Raw genomic sequence first — 19863 nt, forward strand, 5'->3', positions numbered from 1 at the left:
TTCCGCCTTCTATCGGCGTTCCATGATTTGTTCTGTGGACCCCGGTAAGGCCGTTTTGTGACCAGGGGTTCCGGTCTTGTCGGTCCCTGGCACCACTCGCACGGGAAATTGGATCACCACCCTCTCATGGCCACCACCATCACTCACGTCTTCTCTCTCAAAACGGACATCATAAGCCAATGGTGACGCCATATTACCCCCGCAGATAGTTCTTTTGGGCTTCTCGATGCTACCTCGAATCCCAGATGGCTTCGCGGGAGACGTTTCTGGCCTTCGGCACTCCCTCCCGCGCCGTTTCCTCTCCCCAGCGCTTCTGGAAATAGAACAACGGAAACGCTATCGATGACGGGTCCGTCCCCCTTCAAACATTAATTTATTTACACTCAGAAAGAAGCAATCATCATCCCGGCTATAGCCCTACCATGGATGCCGAGGCAGCAGCTTTCTTGCCCTGCCCGGCCCTGTCCTGCCCTATCCTGCCTGCCCTGTCGCCTCATCGTCCCTCCTATTCCTTGTTGATCCTCTTCCAGACTTCGTGCTCGGCGGCCGCGAGACTGTCACCAGCGGCTGAAGCCCACTTCTTAGCCGCCTGCCACACCCCGTCTCCATCCTCATCTCCCATCAGTGACAGTGACGGCCTTCGGTTATCCTGTGCCACGGCGGCTTCATGCGCTGCCCTCTGAGAACTGGAGAACTCGGATGCGTGCACATCCTGGTGGTATCCTGGTGGGTGCGAGAAGTCGCTCCCGGAAGGTCCGCCCAGCCCGGACGTCGATCCCAGACCTACCATCGGGGATGGACCTGGCGCTGTCGTCGTCGAAGAACGTTGCGCGGCGAACTCCGATCCACCGACAGGCGCATAAGACATCTGGGGAGGCATGGGCACTTCTGTAGCTTGCGCTTGGGCGCCGTGCATCGTCTCGCCGGCCTTGGGCGGCGGCGGCAGGTAACTTGGAGGTGTCGGTACGGCTCCCGGCTGCGGGGCCGGAGGGCTCGCGTCGACGGCCGCCTGGGTCGGAGTTGGCTGGACATCTGCCGAGTGGTGAGGTACCCCAGTCGGTGCTGGCATTGACGGACGAGCTCCGGGCTGGGCTGCTGGGTACGTGCTAGTAGGCGAGTCGGTGGTATTCGGTGCTCCCGCTGATGCTTCGGGGTCTTCTGAGTGCGCTGTCTGCGGCGTGATTCCTGATGGCTTGGCCGCCGTGATGGGGCTCGCGGTGTAGATGGGAATTGGAGGCATCTTGGTGATTCGGGTGTCTGATGGGCTGCTACGTGAAGAGCCGTCTCTTCTTTCGTATCGCAGTTGATTGTTCTCTTGAGGTAGGATTTGGTAAACCGTCTTTGCTTTTCCTCTGGGTGATTATTCGTAATTACTCTCAACTCACGAGATGATGTAGTCGTGTCGAAGTTGAAGCGAGACTGTGGCAATGGAATCAATGACTGCCAGCTACGTCAGGTGATTGATCGGCCTCGCAGGTGCCTGGCGCACGCAAACATTGCATGCAGCGGGGAAGGGGAGCCGCCGATCAGATTCCGGCAGCTCCAGAGCTCCAAGCCATTGCCCGATGCGGAGGGTAAGAATTGCAGACCTGGCGGCAAGCTCTTTGTCCAAGTGGATGATGAATGGCTTATGACGTAGCTGGTCGCATTGTAGACGCCTCCGGCGATGAGCTACCCTGAACCGCCGGTTTTCAACGGAGGGTTTCACACCAGAGACACACCAGACATTGAGAACAGGTTGTCTCCAAGGCAGGACCAGGGAAAACAACTAGGTAGAAGGTTTCATTATTTTGATAGAGTTTTTTGAGTTCTCGGGTTCTATTTTATAGTTGCCAGCGCCATTGTTGATTCTGTGCCTGGATCTTGGCATCTTATTGACTACCTAGCTGGGTAGGCAGTGTGTAGATCACAGCTACCGACGTGGTATTCTGGCTGCTGGTCTCGTGGGAACTTGCTGTTTGATGATCATCCTACCGTGGATTTAGGGAAATCAACATGATCGGCAGAAACAAATAATGGTTCACTATTGAAGTTGCACCACCCGGGCACTGAGGGCGTCTCAAGCCTTTGCAGCAGCACTGAACGGACAGCCCAACGAGATCTTCTTCTTCACCTCCTGCTCCATCACCTTGCCCTCCTCCACTCCCTTGCCAACGAACCTCTCCGGGCCCAAGTCCTCGGGGAGAAACCCTTCAGGCTTGATATCTGCACCACCGTCGCCAGGGAGCAGTCCGCCAGCCAACCGGGTGAAGAGTGCTTCCGGGTTCCAGCGGGACCAGAAGGTCGAGGCCACGTACCAAGGCTCCTTCATGTAATGGTAGGCGCTGATACGTCCTGTTTGCTCGTCTGGCTGGGAGATATATAGACAGGGCGTAAACCGAGGGAGGCAAAGATACCGAACTGTAAGCTTCCTGGCGAGCAAGAGACTATAAGTCAAGACTGTGATGCCCAAACCAGGCTCTGGGAAGCTATCAAGCTGTTAGCATCTGTAGGCCCGATAACTGGTTTGTTGGGGAAATCTTACCCAAATGCCCGCCTCAGTCTGGGTCCCATGAGAACGCAAGCTGCCGGGTAGCCGAGGGGACGAGCAACCTTTGCATGAGATTGCAGCAACATATTCATCAAGAGATGGCCCAACTCATTAATCTCCTTCGAGGGGCGTAGATGCTCGTCCTCATAGATTTCTCCCCATCGAGAAACATCCTCAAAGAACTCCAGGCCGTCCACCCACATGTCCTTCTTGAGCACGGTTTTGTAGTCAATCTCCATCATGTCGGCGACATACTTCCACATGGTACCCAAAGCTGCGACCTCCATATCGGTGAGTTCGCGCCATTCATAAAGTCTGAGGAACCGAACTGGCTCGGCCATGGATGCGTAAAGAACGTAGAGCAGGTCTTCTTGGAGAATCTTGCCTGCCTTGATGTATGGAGCGTGCAGGTAGTTCATCCGTGCTACTGCTTTGTGAAGTCCAGGCGAGGCTGGGGAGTACGATGCGAAACTGTAGGAATTAGCACTGAAGCCCAGAGTAGTGGGAGTGAGTATTACCAGCAGTATACGACCTCGGTGTCCGCATATCTGATGGAGTTAGCCAGGACTCGATAAGCTCAGTGACGGATTTCACTGTACCTCTTCGGGGCTTTCTCCCATATATTCAGATCACTGACAGCATAAAGCAGCTTCGCAACTGGCTGAACGGCATATGTCTACTCAGGGTCAACAGTGCACAGCTACCTCGGCATTGACTTGAGCATACCTCAAACAGAGCTAACCTAACCGAAAGGTCATAGAAGAGTGGAAATTCGAAATTCGCAATATTCCTCACGATCTGATGGGCTTCTTCGTTTGTCATTCGACCCAGAGATTTACGGTCATGGAAGCCAAGTCGAGATTGGAGGGCGTTGATCCGTCGAAATCGAAAAATTGAGCAGAGGGCAGCATAACCAAGGAACGCCCCGACAAGGACTGGACCAGACCAAGAGGATGGCTGTACACTGAGAAAAGCAGTCGGCATATTGCTGGATAATGTTGAAAAATTGGAGAGATGCTCCACGATCGAAACTTGTGCGTCCATAGCGGCGCTCACGATTACACTCGAGCAAGTAGCTAGTCGTTGTTGGAGATGGATAAAAGAGCAGACTCAAGGGAGGACAATGGCGGTCGAAGCGATATATGAGAGACCAATCGCTTTTCCTTATGTCATCTCTGGCGTTTGACACAAGTCAAAGTCAAAGAAATCTCACCTCCGAGGCGTATGATCTTTATGTGCCACAGGGCCAGCCTCCCTGGCGCCCTAGCACGGCGAGCAGGGATAGAGGTCATCAGGGAAGACTTGCGCCAACTAGCCCTCGACCAATGAGCGATACGTAGATGACGAGCACTCGGAGGTAACTGCATCCTACACGATGCAACTTGGTCTTACAGCCGGCACTTGGTGGAGAATCACGGTGGAAATCAGAGTCTTACCAACGGGCTAGATATGCAGGCTGATCTTGATGAATGAGGCCTTGGGGGCGGTCCAATCTGAGACGGAAGATTCCGGTTAATGAGACGCCATAGAGGGTCTCATGAGCCTCCTACACGGCCGCCTTACAGCCACGTCAAGTGCTAGGACTTTGGCTAGCCATTGTGCAAGCCCGCCATGAGGTTCTAGATGTCCTGGCTGTGCAAGCTCCACAACGGGAAAGAGGTCCGGTGTGGAGGGGATCTGGAGGCGGGGGCGTATCAAGGGGTCAACGTCGGTCGGATCATCGAGAATCCGAAGAAAACGCGCTAAGCCTCATTCACACAAGTTGTCTGTCCGCGATCACGGCCATCGTTGGATGCGCTCCTGGAGTTTTCAAGAGCTCAAAGCAGCTTCAACTTCAGCCTTCTTCAACTCCAAGCACATGTGAGATCGCCTGGGCATAGTTGTCGCCACAACTTCTGCAAAGGTCCCATCGCCATAATGGTCGGAAAAGTCAGCGAGAGGGTCCTCCTACGGGAAGGTATGGTTTGTTGCTTGCTGGGCAACCCGGCTGCGCTCAAGACACCTTGCTGACGAGCTTTTCTAGGACTGGAGAGGACCGACAATGGCATGAAATTGACAACATGGCCTGATGTCACCCCCATCAATCAAAAGAACTATTACACGTACATCAATCCCTTTTCAAGGCGCGTCAAATCGATACTAATACTCAGCTAGCGATTACATGAAGCGCGATGATCAAGTTCTCGCCCTCCGTCTTCAGAGCGATGCGACACGCGACCGACTAGTCCAGAGTGCCCGAGACCGCGACCGCGCCCTATCCAAGACCGCTAATGGCGAGTTGCCTCTCCCCGTCGCAGACTTGGCTGAGGAGGATGGTGCCACAACGCCCTCCACTGGCATGGACCCCTCGAGGGTCATTGTGATTCATCCCGGCAGCCAAAACCTTCGGATAGGCTTTGCCAGCGACGCGCTCCCCAGGACGATCCCCATGACCTTGGCGACCAAGTTCCCCCAGACCGAGTCCGAGATGTACGAGGCCCTTCCACGACGGCAATTCGAGGCCAAGACCACAGACCAGCAGTACGGCGAGGAGTGGGCCAAGAAGTACCAAAAGATGTGCAATGATCTGAAGATCGACATGCGAGCCAACAAGCGCAAGGTTCTCCCAAATTCCAAGGAGCTTGTGCAGACCTTTAACCGTCGCACGGAACCCGAGCTCATCCAAAAGCATAATGACCCCCTTGAAATCGAATGGACCGATATCGACACATTGGAGGACCCCGAGTCACTGGCGTCATGCTTCATCGGAAACCAGGCTCAGCGCGTACCTGATGACTCGAATCCCAAGTTCAAGCTGTGGTGGCCGATCCAGCATGGTTCATGGAATGAGGACGGGTACACAAGCCAGGAACATCTCTACGACGATTTCGAGACTCTGCTCGACAAGGCCTTGAGACAAGAGCTCGGACTCAAGACTAACAGCGAGTGGCAACAGTATAGTTGCGTATTTGTCATTCCCGACCTCTACGACAAGCGATACGTCGAGCAAGTGCTGCGATCCTGCATGACCTGGTTCGAGTTTAGTAGGATATGCTTCGTCCAGGAGAGTATGGCTGCGACCTTTGGTGCTGGATACACACAGGCTTGTGTGGTCGATGTGGGAGCCCAGAAGACATCGGTAACGTGTGTGGAAGATGGTCTTTGCATCGAGGACTCAAGAATCAACCTGAAGTACGGCGGATACGACATCACCGACACATTCGTCAAGATGATGCTCTACGACAACTTCCCTTACCAGGACATGAATCTGCGACGGCGATATGACTTCCTCCTTGCCGAGGAGCTCAAGATCAAGCACTGCACCATGTCCCAGGCCGACATCTCTGTTCAACTCTTCCAGTTCCACGTTCGGGCGCCCAACCAGCCAACCCGGAAATACCAGTTCAAGACCTACGATGAGGTCATCCTTGCCCCAATGGGTGTATACGATCCTGCCATCTTTGACAACAGCACGAAGTTGAGAGGCCGACGGAAATTGGTGGACCGGTCATACAACGCTTACGATGTCGACATCCCCGATGACCCCTCGTCGGCCGCCCAGCTAGCGATCCTGGCGCTTGTCCAGCCATCGATCACCTCAAACGCCAATGGCTTCACCCAGTCACAACTTGATGTGTCGACCCCTAGCAAGGAGAAGGCGCAGTTCAACTTCCTTGGCAAGGATGGTGTCGGAAGCGGAACCCCTATGGGTTCACACGCCGGCTCACCTGCGCCCGAGGGAGCCAGCACACCTGTCCCCCCTGCTTTTGTCTTTTCTGGCAAGGACAAGGAGGGTGCGAATGGAGGCAGCCCGGCTCCTAACGGCACCCGGGCTGCGGGAACGCCTATCCCTGGACAGAACGCTCAACCACCGGCGGGCATGTTTGTCGATGCCGCCGCTCGAACCGCCAAGTCCATGGCTGCGGAACGGGATGCTGTGCTACCTGTGGCGCCTCTCGATATTGCCATTCTTACGAGTATTCAAAACGCCGCCAAGGGTGACGAAAAGAAGCTACGAGACCTGCTGGGAAGTATCATGGTTATTGGAGGTGGCGCCAAGATCCCTCACTTCACGGTTGTTCTGGAGGAGAAGATCAAGGCTCGACGACCAGACCTTTATGATAGAATCCTGGTGAGTCGAAGCGCAAGAGACATGGACGAGCAGGTGGTTACGTGGAAGGGTGCCAGCGTCTTTGCGAAGCTGTCAACCAACGACTCGTGGATCACACCCTTTGAGTTTGAGCGTCTGGGCGCAAGGACTCTTCACCACAAGGTGCTTTGGGCATGGTAGATAAGCGGCGACAGAGGGCAAGCAGTGGGGTAGTTCATGGGTTTTCTTGGAGTTGGGGCAAGGATACGGAGTCTGGATCAAATTGCATCAGTTAATGATCATCATTAAGGGTTGATGTAGCGGTAGAGAAGAAAGTAGTAGATGTGTTGTCTATTGCTCTCTGTAGTATTCTTAGGTCAAGCCATGATTCTAGACCAATCGACGAGATCATGGTGTAACTATTTTTACCGACAGCCTGTCACCTCGAATTCATAGACGCCAAACAACGTAAGTACAATCTTAAACCAACAACAGCAACATGTCAGCCATTTGCGACAAACAATCATCCGTCTTTTACATGATGATCCTCTCAACTGCGATATCGGGCAGGGCGCAAGGAGGTGTTGAGCTTATGTAATGGCCCCGTCATTCCCCCCATCCCCCGACATCCGATCCGAGCTTCATAGCTCCATCCCAGCTTCTTCCATCTAATCTTATCATCCTGACTACTGAGCTGGAACATCAAATACGTCAACACTCATCCATCTACGCGATTTCTATTGCTTCGGCCTCGCGATGTGATACTGCTTCTCTTTTCCCTCTTTTGATATTCTTTCATTCACTGCTCTTGACATAAAATACAAATCTCCGAGGCTCCGAGTATCCGCGATCGCATCTGCCCCACCATGCCATCCCTCCTTCGATATCTCCCGTTTGCGCCCTCGACAACGCCGCTCCAGGCGTTGACGTATCTCCTCGGCATCTCGCTCTTCTCCATCTCGTTTCTCGTCTTCTTGAACAGCTCCGTCTCGTTTGTCATCACCGACTTGATTGGGCAGAAGGAGGGCGTTGGCGATGTCGTCGGAACGCTTGGTTTCGCCGACGAGCTCGTCGCGCTTGTCGCTTGCCCAGGATGGGGTCTCGTGTCGGATCGTCTGGGTGTGAGATGGGTCGCTGTTATAGGATATGCCATCATTGGCATGTCCCTGGCACTGTTCGTTCAGGCGCGCGCCGTGTATCCGCAGCTGTTGCTTGCGCGCGTCCTGTTCGCGGTCGGCGCTTCGGCAGCGTGAGTTTGAGACATCCCCTGACAGCCATTGGCGAGATGCTGACCTTTGTAGGGCTACTATGGTGACTGCGATTCTACCCTCCCTGACGGACGATAGCACTAGCGACGAAGACGAGGCCAATGCGAGGTTCAAGGCACTCCGAACAGCTCGCAACAGCGTTGCTTTCTCTGTTGAATCTGAGGCGACGATTACACAGGATCGATATACACACTCCGTCTCTGAGAATGGCTCGACGGACTCAAATGACAAGGCTGGAAGACCATCGAAGCTGGCAGGGTTCGTGGGACTCTTCACTGGATGCGGTGCCCTGGTGGCACTGGTCCTGTTCCTCCCTCTGCCCGTGCGGTTTGGTGCGATCGACGACGTGACACCGGCCGATGCAGTTTCTTACAGTTTCTATGTTGTCTCTGTGGTCGCCTTTGCCGTAGCCATCTTTGTCGCTATTGGTTTGCGCAATATCAAGGGCGAAGAAGGCAAGGGTTGGGGTGTGCTTCTCGGACTGAAGAAGGACCATGACTCTGACAGTCATGAACGACGAGTGAGTCTGCCGATCCCTTTCAAATTCACTTGCTAACATTGTTAGAAACTGGTGCCATATCTCCATCTTATGAAGGACTCGGTCTTTCTCGGATTTACCGACTCCAGGATCGCTCTTGGATATCTGGGCGGTTTCGTAGCCAGGGCTTCAAGTGTTGCAATCTCCCTTTTCATTCCTCTTTTTGTAAACACCTTCTTCATCAACAACGGATTCTGCAAGGGTGATCCTCATGACTCGTCACCCGAGCTCAAGGAGGAATGCAGAGCCGCGTATGTCCTCTCTTCCATCCTAACGGGCGTGGCACAGCTCATGGGTCTCATCTGCGCCCCTATCTTTGGATATGTTGCTAGTCGGACCGGCCGTATCAACTCCCCCATCGTCGTCTCGACTATCTGTGGTATCGTCGGCTACATTATCCTCCCTCAACTATCTAGCCCGGAGATCAAGAACGTCGACGGCCGAGGCGGGAGCCCTGCCATCTTCCTCGTGGTCTCTCTCCTTGGCATCAGCCAGATCGGCGCCATCGTCTGTAGTCTCGGCTCTCTCGGCCGCGGTGTTCTCGCTGTCGAACTACCCAGGACCGCACGTCATGAACCTCTACTGCAGCCGGACGAGCACGAGTCGACCGACGACGAGAGCGAGCCGCTCATGACTATCTCGACGGATCAGGAGGCGGCTTCGCGTATCCGCCTTAAGGGCTCTATCGCAGGCGTCTACTCGCTGTGCGGTGGCGTTGCTATCTTGCTGCTCACAAAGCTGGGTGGACTCTTGTTTGACCGACTATCTAACGGCGCCCCCTTTTACATGATGGCCATCTTCAACGCTGTGCTTCTGGCGGCGACACTGGGGATGGATGCATCCCGCACGTTTGCGCGGCGTTTTTAAAGTTCTATTTGCTTCTTGATCTGATTTATAGTCTATGAGGAATGAAAAGCGTCTTTACCTCTCTCCTACTCATCTTGTTACATTGGGGCTATATCACGGGTCGCATATCATTGGGGGTTCACATTGAAAGATTTGTAGATGGAGCAAATGTTTGTTTTTATTTATACTGCCTACTACTGACTCACCGTTGAAACTATCTGAGCTTACTCTGCTTGTGTCTTGGTGGTTCGCATCGCTCAGGGGGTGCTCACCTACTGACTCTTACCTCTAGTAGGACTCGCGCCGCCTAGGGGTAACTCGGCAACTGGGGCGTACTCACTCGCCTTGACTCTTTACTTTGTCATCAGTCGCTCTCCGTCAGTTACCGTCCAGACACGGTTGTCCCTGTCCACGACCCTGTGAGGCTTCCCCACGGGCGCGGGCTCCTTGTACTGGATCGGGTTTTCGTCGCGGGACCAGTCTGGGTTGGACTTCCTCTCTTCTTTGCCCCCTTCCAAAAACAGTTCTGGTTGTTTCGCGTACCACTCCCTCTTTGCCCTTCTGCCCGCGGGGAGCTTGCTCCAGATGCGCTCCTTGATAACAGTGATCTTGTCCCCAAGACGGGAGATGGGGGCGAAGAGGCCGTCGTTAAGATGGCGGTGAAGGGAGAGAGAGGTGCTACAGAGGTCGTTTCCGCCCATGGTGACAGAAGTGCGTGTGGTGTGTCCTAGTTTCTTGTTTGCGTTGTGCTTGTAGGTCAGTTTCTCGGGTTTCAGTTGTTTCTGAGTTGAGTGTTGAGAGAGAAAAAGAATGGGAGAAGATTGTGGGAACCCGCTGAATAACTATATAGTTTTCGAGACTTGAGGTTCTGGTGATCTTGAGAAAGAATTCGAAGAGTGACTAGAAGCGTCAGAAGCTACTAGGCATTCACCTAGGAACTGAACATTACAGGAGCGAGGTGCGAAGAGGATAGGAGAAAAGGCCTGAACATACTGAACAGAGCAATTTCTCGCGGTGAATTTATTGTTGTGTATAGAAGCTTGATGGATATATCGAGGAGTTATTTGAAGCGACGGGAGCTAGTAGACATTCACTACGGGAGTGAATATATAGGGGAGAGCTGTGTGAGAAAGGTGAAGAAGGCTTGAGCAAGCTGAACAAGGCGGTTTCTCGCCATACGTTCATTTATACGAGTTATTCATGGAAATTTGGCAAGGAGCTTGAAGAGCCATTTGAAGCGTCGGGGGCCACGGAGCATTCACCGTCGACAGATTCAACTGAACAGAGAGGAGAGATATGTTAGACTAGGTGAAGAGGGCCTGAACATACTGAACAAGGAATTTTTCTTTCAGAATTCACTCGGACCTTATTGTTCATAAAATATCCAGCATGTTTTTCACTTTTCAGGGGCCAGCTGAGCCTGGTTTTAAAAGGTCTAGCTAGGGGGAAGAAGCATATATGGATCTCAACTATCGGACGATATATCTCGAGTTTGTTTGCATCAAGAGACTCGGACTCGTAATCGGTATCCGCCAAACACTCTTCTTTTATGCGGTGTTGAAAGCGATATATGCAAGTCGAGTCGAGGCATGCTCAATACCACAAAAAGGGGTTCAGGCTCAGGGGCTAGAGGCAGCCCGTAAACTTCCAGAATAACGAGGAATTTCCATGCACAAGCAACTATGATGTTCTCCATTATTGTGTTACCCACTAGCATCAACTTGGTCAATTCACTAGACATGTTTGAAGTGAATGTCGAGTGGGTTCAACAACACAAAGATCATGACATGTCAAAAAGGGGCCGACAAGACATCACGCATCGATGGCACTCTGGGATATCTGATTTCACTTTATTTCACTCAAAGACTCCCCGGAACCACACTACCGTGAAGCGCATTTCAACTGAATTTTGTACGGAAAACCTTTGAGAAGACCTAGAGGGAGAAAACTTCTGGATGCCAGCCGAGCTGGTGGCAAGGTATCGGGCCCCAGCGGGACAAGCCAGCGAGGCACGACATCCGGCCACTGAACCAATGGTCAACTTTTTCAACCTTTCAAACAACGGATATCATCACCCTCTCGGTTTGTCCACGGTGAGACAGAAAAGAGGAGGGGTGGACATGACGTTGACCCAATGTGCGTATTTGACATGCAAGGGGGTTTATGAGAGCAGAGCTGGCTCTCTTATGCGAGTGCTGGCAATCTAGTTGCCGCCGAGGCTGGGGAAAGCCGACTGGTCGCTGGTGTTGATGGGAGCGTTACCCTCACGGCCACCGCGACCACCGCGGAAGTTGCCTCCACGGCCACGGTCAGAGCCACCACGCTCACCACCACGGCCTCCACGACCGCCACGGCCGCCGCGGCCACCTCGGGTGCGCTCAGGCTCGACGAAGCGGGGGTCGAAGTCGATGGTCTGCTTGACCTTGCGCTCGCGCTGGCGCTGGGCCTTGCCGCCGGTGCCGGCAAAGTACTCCTCCTCCTCGTTCTCGAGGGGCTTGGCGTTGGCCCACTTCTTGTCGAGCTTGCTGCCCTCGTTGGCAGAGCGGACATTGAGGCCAGCGTCGAGAGCGGCCTTCTTCTCGGCCTGCTGGGCAAGGTAATCGGTGTAAGAGACCTGCTTCTCGGCCTCCTCAGCAGCGGCATCCTCAGCGGCGGCGTCCTCGGCGAGAGCATCCTTCTGCTCGGTCTGGGCAATGGCATCGCCGGCCTGCTCGTCCTTAAGCTCAGCAGTACCCTCGGTGGCACCCCAGGACTGGGCAGCCTGCTTGTCGGAGCCACTATACACTGTTAGCATCCCGACCCAATAAGCCAAGATTTAAAGGGAGCATACCCATGGGCACCAGAGCGGGTGGGGTGTCGGTCATCGCGGTCGCGGGGGTGTCTAGCGCCACGGCCTGCAGAAAGTATGTGAGCTTGTTTTCATGTGAATTGGCAGATGAGCGTCTGCATTACTCACCACCACGGACACGGGCACCAGCACCGCCTCGGGGGCCAGATCGGGGGGTCTCCTCAGTGGATCGGCCGTGGTTTCTATCGCTGCCAGCACCACGATCCCGGAAGGCTGTCGTTCGAATGTCAGTACAATGATAATCCGGATGAAAGGACCAGGTGTAACTGACCACCCTCGTTGCCGCCAGGACCTCGGCGGTTGCCTCCAGCACCACCGGCTCTCACGGGAGCTTGGGGTTCGACATTGCGCTTAGTAGTGCGAGGGTTGGTCTTGTCGACAGTCTTGACAGGGACGACGGGCTTCTCCTCGCCATCGCTGTCGTTGCCTGGGTAGGAGCCGCTAGGTCAGCACGAGTAATTGGGAGATGGGCGTTGGGCAGCGTCGGAACGAGTCGACCGAGCGACGTTGGGATTTGACGCGGGAGGAGGGGGGGTTTCAAATCGTACCGAGGTAGGCAAAAGGGTTCTGAGAATCAGGTTAGCATGCTTGAAGATTTAACCGACAATTGATGAGGCCGCAGGCGATGTGATTGTCTTGGAAACGGTGGGAGGGGCAGTCGGCGTCGCGTTAGGTTAGGGCAAACAACCTGACGGGCGATGACGAAGGACGGGAATGAGGGGCTGTATTTTGGGTCGACGGCGAGGGCACACGGCGGAGGGCGCTCGACGGCAGGATATTGAGGCAGGAGATGTCGAGAAGAGGATGAGCCGATGCTCGTAGAGCAGCGTTGATGAGAAGCCGTACAGCTTGAAGCAAATGCGAGCTTTGCTGAGGGCATCCAAAGCCACCGTCAGGCAGAGAAGCCGTGGGCGCCCATTCCCCTCTCTCACTCACACACTTAGGGCGCAGAAAAAAGCAGGGCAGGTGCAGCAGCACAATGAAAGTGCAGAGCAGCACACCAAGAGAACAATAGCAGGAACGAGTTCGAAAGATAATGGAAATGAATACACACCTTTGTGACAACCGACATCTTTGTCGTCGCCTGGGCTTATCGCCTTCCGTCCGGGGCGTAAATCAGAATCTTGAGGGCGACGAGGAAGTTGGTTTACGGTCGCATGACCTTGTAAGAGGGAGGAGCTGTTGCCGGAGAGGGAGGGGCGGGAAAGATTTGTCTGGTGTTGATTTTTTGGTGGTGGAACTAAACTGGTGGTGATGGGGACAAAGCCCGCGCGCGGTTCAAAGAAAATCCCGGCCCTCTTTTTTTTTTCAAACAATTTTTTTTATTATTCCACCCACTACTTTTACTATTGCCCTCCCTTCTTGTTTCTCGTCTTCCTCCTCCTCCTCTATTCCAAGCAAATCACTGGCTGCTTTGCTTCCTTGGGCTCCCCAGAGTGGGACACTGGAGTGAAACTCTGACGCACGCTAGAGAGGCCTGCCTCGCTTAACAAATTGTTGCAATATTTTTGTGGAGGTTTTGGCAGCTTCTGTTAGGGCATGGACGACGGGACCTACGCATGCGGAACAAGCTGCCCTGTGCTCCCGCCACTCTCCAGCCCAAATCCCCCGCAATTGGAGATCTGCTATTTCGTATGAAGCTCTCGTAGAGCTCAAGAAGCACTCAGAATAACCCCGTAACGCAATTGTAGACCGTTCACCTCATTCCCGCTTCCTTTTACCGTCCTTACATCCCGAAAAGTCAAACCCAGAACTGTCCTGCTAGGAGAGTTTCGCCAGGGGATCATTCCAGAGCGTAACCCTCCGTTTACCCCGCCAGAGCTTTAGCGCTCTAAGCCCCGAGCTACGCATGTACTGTGAGGTAGGGCTTCGCCATGGGAACCTCCATCATATCATCCATCCCCTCCAACGTCACCTCCAGGCTCCAGCATTGGACGCATTGCCAGCGCGTGATTGCTACTGTAGCTCTGGAAACAACTCAGCTTGCTCGTACTACCGGAGAGACTCATCTCCGAAAGCATCAGACCAACGAGCCCAATTGCACCACCATCACGCTTCTCCTCGGCTCGCCTAGCCATGCGGAGCTCTCGACAAAGAGGTCCGAGCTTAGTCAGTCAATTGCGTCAAGCCGATGTTTACCCACCTCGGTAACTTTACCAGTCAGCGATCGAGCATCATTTCGCTCCGTGCCTCGGCCGCTTCCCCCGGCGCCGAGCCGCTTCCAGACGTCGGTGTATCATGAGGTTTGTTTGCTCGGGTCGGTCAATATGCCGGGCCTTGCCTGGGCTCAAATGATCTGACAAGCCTACATCGGAAGTGGTTTGCAAACAAACTGGAACTTCCTATCATCCATGTTGAACCAGTTCCACATGATACAATTTCTAATGATACAAGTCGGTTTGCTCGTAGGTGAATGCATGACTACCTTATGTACTGCATAGGTTGTAACCGTAATAACCAATGATACAATCTCGTCTCACCGGCCTGTAAAGAACCTCTTCAGCTCAGCCCCAACTCTCCCCCAGTCACCAACATCACTACTCCTCTGTTCCGATCTCCCTCTTACAGACCCCTCCTCGCTCAGGCTCGCGGGGATCCTCCTCAGTCTCCTCCCCTCTGTCGTCCGCACCGGCGCCGTCAATGGCTGGTAACGCTCCAGGTACTCGGATGATTGCGGTGCTGCGTGCGCTATCCGCTGCATGTGCGACGTGAGCTGCGAAGGCAAGGGGCTGGCGGCGCGGATAGTCGACAAAGGCAGCGGGTAAGGTGTCCGCATCACCTGATCGGGGTATTCGGGAGGTGTGCAGTATCCCGACGAGTTGATGTCCGAGCGACGACGTGGCGAGGCCAGTCTCGACGAAGGCCGTTTCAGGGGTTCCTCTTTGACCAAGGTGAATGCTTGTTTTCGAGATGGGGTTGGTGATCGAGAAGCTGGTGCCACAGGGAGTGAGGCTGCGAGCTGAGATGCATCTTTTGAGGCCAGCTCTGGGCTCTTCGCTGGTGATACAGGCGGATAAACTGAACTCGGCGCGGAGGCGGGCTTTCGCAGGTGAGGCGGAGTCTGAAGGTAAATGTCGAGGGCAGACGGTTGCTGGCTTTGAAGTTTGACAGCGTGATTTGGCGCTCGCTGCATGAACAATGGGATCGGCTTCAGGGGACTCGGCTTGAAGGATGGACCGTTGATAGGATCGAAGATGTCGACCCAAATGACCGACTCTGAAGGATCTGCCAAGTTGATTGACATGTTGTTGGCCTTGTTTCCTTCGCTGTCTGCTCCATCTCTGCCAGTCTTTTGTGACGCCTCCCCGGCGGGAGTTTGCTAGATATTGTTGTCAGCAAGCCAACACTTGAAGCGCCAGTGGAAGAAGACTCACATGAGCACTGTTCTTCTCGTCACCTTTAGCCTCCCATCTCCTCCTCGTCAATCCCCCATCCACTCTCTCAACCCTTCTGAGTCCCCTTTTCACCACAACGCTCTCCTCCCTCACATCATCCACCTCAGCCTCAACCACACAGGCCGCGCATAGAGGGGCCTCTGTAACCTCCCTCCCTCCGCATCCACTGCCCTTGACTCCTTCCTCTGCTGTCTCCTCGTCCTAAAAGAGAGCCTGTACTGGTACACCTCGACAGATAGCCCTGCTCCCATATAGCAGGCATCCGTAACATGCTCGGTGCCAGAAACACCACCCAAAGCTAACGCACTCGTCGCCTCGGAATATGAGTTCTCCGCACACCCAGCAGATGGCGAGGTCGAGAAGCGCCGCGTGGCATGGGGAACAAGCGAGACGAGCTGAGCGGCCAATGACGTGGGGAGGCCCGTTGGAGAGGTGGAAGCAGAATGTGCACGTGAAGATGTTGGCCTGGTTGCCTGATGGCATCATTGAAGAGTCTTAAGAGAGACGTAGTGAAGTGATGATCAACATGTTAGAGTCAGCTAATGTAACGAGTGTGTAGAAGTCGGCTAGAGCTGGGGATAAGGAGGCCATCACAAGCTTCCTCGTGGAATATTGATAGCATTTTGATACAAGATATTGGGCAGAGTTGAAGAGACCCCTAGGTACCAAGTTGTTTGCCGTATTTCCCTTGACGTTGCCATGGCAGGGGCAAATGACAAAGATGCAGAAGGAAGGCACGGCAACGCACATTGATAACGTTGAGCATGAGCATAAGCAGGCAAATGTGCACTTGATGCTTGATCTTGTGCCAATAGAATCCTACACAATCAACTACATGATGAACTCGATTCATCCGATTTTCTCACAACCTGAACCCTTTTGCCGTGAAACGCCCTGAACCTGAACCTGACCTTGACCCTTTGCCGTGTACCGGGAAAACAGAACAGAAACAAAAACAGAACCCAATTGGGTTTGATCAGCCGACTCAATCCGCAGGTTCCATGCAAACAAACAAGTATGCAGACCTCTCAGCCTGGAAAAGCACAATCTCAAAAAACTCCAGCTGAACAAGACCGTCGCTCGTCATATCCCGCGTCGTTCTCTCTCAGGACTTGAGCCTGTAGGTAACCAGGTTTGTTGACCAAAACAGTGTCGATGATATCAACATATTCAGTCAACAAAAGCTACAGGCAACCAAGGTCCAGAAATATCAACGCGCGGGTCGTATTATACAATCATTCAAGGATGGGAAACTTCAATGAGTTACCATTCCTCATTTTGCTTCGCTCGTCAAGATAAAAGGCCTAGACCCGGTTCTTAGGGCGAGCGAGCATGTTGAGTCGGCTCAGACTCAGAACGGCACGCTTCTTGGATGGGGTTGCCGTGTTAGGAGTTCGGGGAACCGCGCTGCCAGCTCTGGTCTTCTTTGCACTAGGGGTGCTGCCAAGGAGGCGAGGAGCGAGAAGAGCCTCACCCTCGGGGACGTGCTCGTTCTTGCGCTTCTTGGCTGCGCGTTCTGCTTCCTTCTCCTCGGCCTCTTCCTCGTCCCAACTGGCCCGGTGGCGCTTCTTGTTGGACATGCCGTGAGGAGCTCCAACAAGAAGCTTGGTAGGACCAGGCTCATTGTTCTCCTTGTTCGCCAGGGAAACAGGGGCGGTGGACCCAGGGAAGCTACCAGGCATCTCCGTGTTAGGCTTGAGGGACTGTCGGACATGGCGAACGCTCGATTGGCCAGGCGAAGCTCCAAAGCCAGCAGCAGGTGTCTCTCCAAACTCGATGGTATGATCACTGCGGAAGGTGAACTTGCCAGGGACGGATGGAGCCTGGAGCTGAGGCTTGGGAGGCTCAGGCAGAGGTCGGAATCCAGAAAGATCAGGATATCTAACATCGCCTGAGTCGGTCTTAGTAATCGCCTCGTCAAGACCCTGGAACGTCACTCCCAGGTTTCGTGTCAGCCGAGTCTTGAACGAAGACTTCTGGGGAGAAGGAGAGCTCTGCTCGGTCGAAATGCGTGAGACCTCTGGGGTGAAAGCGACATGCTTCGTTACCTTCCGTCGAGGGGTAGTCAGCGGAACTGGTGGCAAAGCCTTGTCCTTGTCAGCCTTGGGAGGTGCAGGGGTCTGAGATATCATGGGCTGTGGGATCGCAGTCTGAGCATTTCCAGAGGGAGTCCTGTTTCCTCTCATAAAGGACTTGACTCTCTCAAGTCGACCTGAGCTGAAGACGCGGGTTCCAGGAGTAGTTGTCTTTGCAGGAGAAGTAAGTGTTTGGGTACTGATAGACTTGGGGAGGCCACTCTTGAGATCAGACTTTGAGGGCGACTTCACTAGGGAGATGGTTGGCTTGCCCGTATGGGCGAGAGAAGCCTTGGTTGGGCTCATCAGCCGTGCCAGGCCTGCATTTGGAGCTGGAGCTGGAGCTGGAGCTGGCAACTTGGACGCGCCGTTTCCACTAGACTTAGGTCGAGGAATAGACGAATCATCACGCGAGACTGGTCGATCTGTCGACGCGTCGTCCTCCATGCGCTGCTTGAATCTCTTCGAAGGGACGCGTTGTTGGACGTTGGGGTACAGCTGGGTCTGCCTGGGGATAGCAGACTTCTTGGGTGATGGGGACCGTTGGAACTCGTCAAGGTCAGCTCGAGAGGACTTGCGCTTGATGGCCTGGGTCATGCGAGGCGTGGCTGGTGTGGGTACATCAAGCTCTGCCTTTGAGGGCGAACGCTTCAGACCAGACTTGCCCGGAGAGTTAGTCGGGGTCGTGTTCAGGTTGGTCTTGGAGTGTGTTCGCTTGAGAGACACGACAGGCTGGAAACGTCCGTTCTGGGCTCTCCAGGCAGAGGGGTGGTTCTCGATCGAGTCCATCTTCTTGAACTCTGCCATATGGGCCGCGCTGAAGCGTCCAGATTTTCCTCTGGGCTTGGCAATCTTGCGCCCGAAAGCATCAGTCTCGGTGGCCTCCGCCTCTCGTTGGGCAACCAGGTCGGCCTTGAACTTTGCAGTTTGCTCCTTGAGCCCCGCCAGCAATTGCTGAGCATCGTCACTCAGTTCGGACTCGAGACCTTCGCGTACGTATCGGAACTTGAAAGGGGAAGCTGATCCAGCGGCCTTCGACGGCGTGTCGGGTTGGGCATTGGGGCCGTTGTCCTTGATATCCTCGAATCCCAGTCTCAGGGCCGACGAGGGCTCACCCATGGTCTGGTGAGCTTTGCTGGGGTGCATTTCATCGTGAGGAGGCTTCACCGCCGAGGAGGTAGGCGTCGACGGCACGGGGGCGGGCGACGATAGCGCGGCATTCTTCTTCTTCGGCGGGGAACGCTGAGGGGATTCAGCCTGTTCGGCGACGGACGACAGGGTAGGCGCTGCGGCTTTGGTCTGCGATATCGGGTCAGGTTATCGATCCAGATGATTGATGATGCCATCGCGAGAGCTCACCTTGGAAGCAGTGGCACCGGCCAGCCGAGCTGAGCGACGGCGCGGAGGGGACATTGTTAGTATGTGGTCAAAACTCGAAATTTATGCGACTTGTTGGCAAGCAATTTCAGCAATTAGAGGGACGCGATCCTCGTGTGTCTTGGGTCGTTGATATGATGTCAAATCTTTGCTGGTGCGAGTGTTGTTGGTGGGGATTTGTTTACATTGGCCGAGGTGGTCCAAGCTCCCCCTGGTGGAATAACAAACTCGGATGGGGAGATATACAGTGCGCTGACACAGTGCTTTTATCAGAACTCAGCGTCTGCACTGTATTATCGTCAGCTGACCTACCCTGTGGCGCGATGAAGAACGAGACTTTTGATCATGATCCATCACGAGTTCAATAGAAGACACGATACTTGAGCTTGTTCTAGTCGCGTGAATTTCACCCGTTTTCTATGTGAAGAACCGGTTTGCGAAATATACAAAGACGTCATTGTGCTGAGCACATAGACTTTGCATGCCTCGGAACTCTATGTGTGAGGAGACGTTGCCCGGGTGGTTTCAGCCATTAACAAGAAAAACAACCTTGTTGAGAGACACCATAGCAACACACAAATACCCGTGTCTCAGCAGATAGTCACATACAACCACAATACTGGAAGCACTAGATCGAATGGAACATGGAATTACTTGACTGCCAGTTGGCGTTGAAAAGTCACGTGCACGATGACTCTTATTATCTCGAGTGTCGTGTTTCTACCACTGGGTTGCCTTGGTCTATCCACTATTGGAGATGGCATAGGTAGGGTAAGAGAACTTTCCAGCTCTATCCAAACTGCCAGGGTGCAATTGACTCAGTCAAACTACTTAAGAGACAGGTCTAGTTCGTTGGTTTGGGTGGTCGTTGACATTGGATGTTCATCACCATCAGAGGCCCTAGGCAGCTCTCAAAA

At 53.9% G+C, this 19863-nt stretch overlaps 7 protein-coding genes across 7 annotated transcripts; 2 read left to right on the plus strand and 5 right to left on the minus strand.

Moving 5' to 3' along the window:
• Window positions 1–505: 505 nt before the first annotated feature.
• On the minus strand, window positions 506–1240 carry NCS57_00636000 (uncharacterized protein; the record flags this gene model as incomplete). Its single annotated transcript, XM_053056249.1, has 1 exon — window positions 506–1240. The coding sequence occupies one exon, from the start codon at window positions 1238–1240 to the stop codon at window positions 506–508; it is 735 nt and encodes a 244-aa protein (XP_052915204.1).
• Window positions 1241–2059: 819 nt separating this feature from the next.
• On the minus strand, window positions 2060–3514 carry NCS57_00636100 (MPAB-Lcp-cat domain-containing protein; the record flags this gene model as incomplete). Its single annotated transcript, XM_053056250.1, has 5 exons — window positions 2060–2468; window positions 2525–3001; window positions 3049–3078; window positions 3130–3206; window positions 3257–3514. 5 exons carry the CDS (start codon window positions 3512–3514, stop codon window positions 2060–2062), a joined length of 1251 nt encoding a protein of 416 aa, XP_052915205.1.
• A 933-nt stretch (window positions 3515–4447) lies between these two features.
• NCS57_00636200 (Actin-related protein 8) lies at window positions 4448–6800 on the plus strand (the record flags this gene model as incomplete). The annotated part of the gene is made up of 3 exons (XM_053056251.1): window positions 4448–4487; window positions 4554–4632; window positions 4685–6800. 3 exons carry the CDS (start codon window positions 4448–4450, stop codon window positions 6798–6800), a joined length of 2235 nt encoding a protein of 744 aa, XP_052915206.1.
• A 665-nt stretch (window positions 6801–7465) lies between these two features.
• On the plus strand, window positions 7466–9272 carry NCS57_00636300 (uncharacterized protein; the record flags this gene model as incomplete). The annotated part of the gene is made up of 3 exons (XM_053056252.1): window positions 7466–7848; window positions 7901–8387; window positions 8433–9272. 3 exons carry the CDS (start codon window positions 7466–7468, stop codon window positions 9270–9272), a joined length of 1710 nt encoding a protein of 569 aa, XP_052915207.1.
• A 2182-nt stretch (window positions 9273–11454) lies between these two features.
• Window positions 11455–13171, minus strand: NCS57_00636400 (HABP4-PAI-RBP1 domain-containing protein; the record flags this gene model as incomplete). The annotated part of the gene is made up of 6 exons (XM_053056253.1): window positions 11455–12028; window positions 12082–12145; window positions 12208–12312; window positions 12371–12526; window positions 12648–12666; window positions 13154–13171. 6 exons carry the CDS (start codon window positions 13169–13171, stop codon window positions 11455–11457), a joined length of 936 nt encoding a protein of 311 aa, XP_052915208.1.
• A 1404-nt stretch (window positions 13172–14575) lies between these two features.
• On the minus strand, window positions 14576–15977 carry NCS57_00636500 (uncharacterized protein; the record flags this gene model as incomplete). The annotated part of the gene is made up of 3 exons (XM_053056254.1): window positions 14576–15418; window positions 15474–15695; window positions 15798–15977. 3 exons carry the CDS (start codon window positions 15975–15977, stop codon window positions 14576–14578), a joined length of 1245 nt encoding a protein of 414 aa, XP_052915209.1.
• Window positions 15978–16798: 821 nt separating this feature from the next.
• NCS57_00636600 (uncharacterized protein) lies at window positions 16799–18982 on the minus strand (the record flags this gene model as incomplete). Its single annotated transcript, XM_053056255.1, has 2 exons — window positions 16799–18868; window positions 18929–18982. The coding sequence occupies 2 exons, from the start codon at window positions 18980–18982 to the stop codon at window positions 16799–16801; spliced, it is 2124 nt and encodes a 707-aa protein (XP_052915210.1).
• Between the last annotated feature and the right edge of the window lie 881 nt (window positions 18983–19863).

Source organism: Fusarium keratoplasticum, chromosome 4, assembly GCF_025433545.1.
Source record: "Fusarium keratoplasticum isolate Fu6.1 chromosome 4, whole genome shotgun sequence".
In the NCBI taxonomy this organism is placed as follows: Eukaryota; Fungi; Ascomycota; class Sordariomycetes; order Hypocreales; family Nectriaceae; genus Fusarium; species Fusarium keratoplasticum.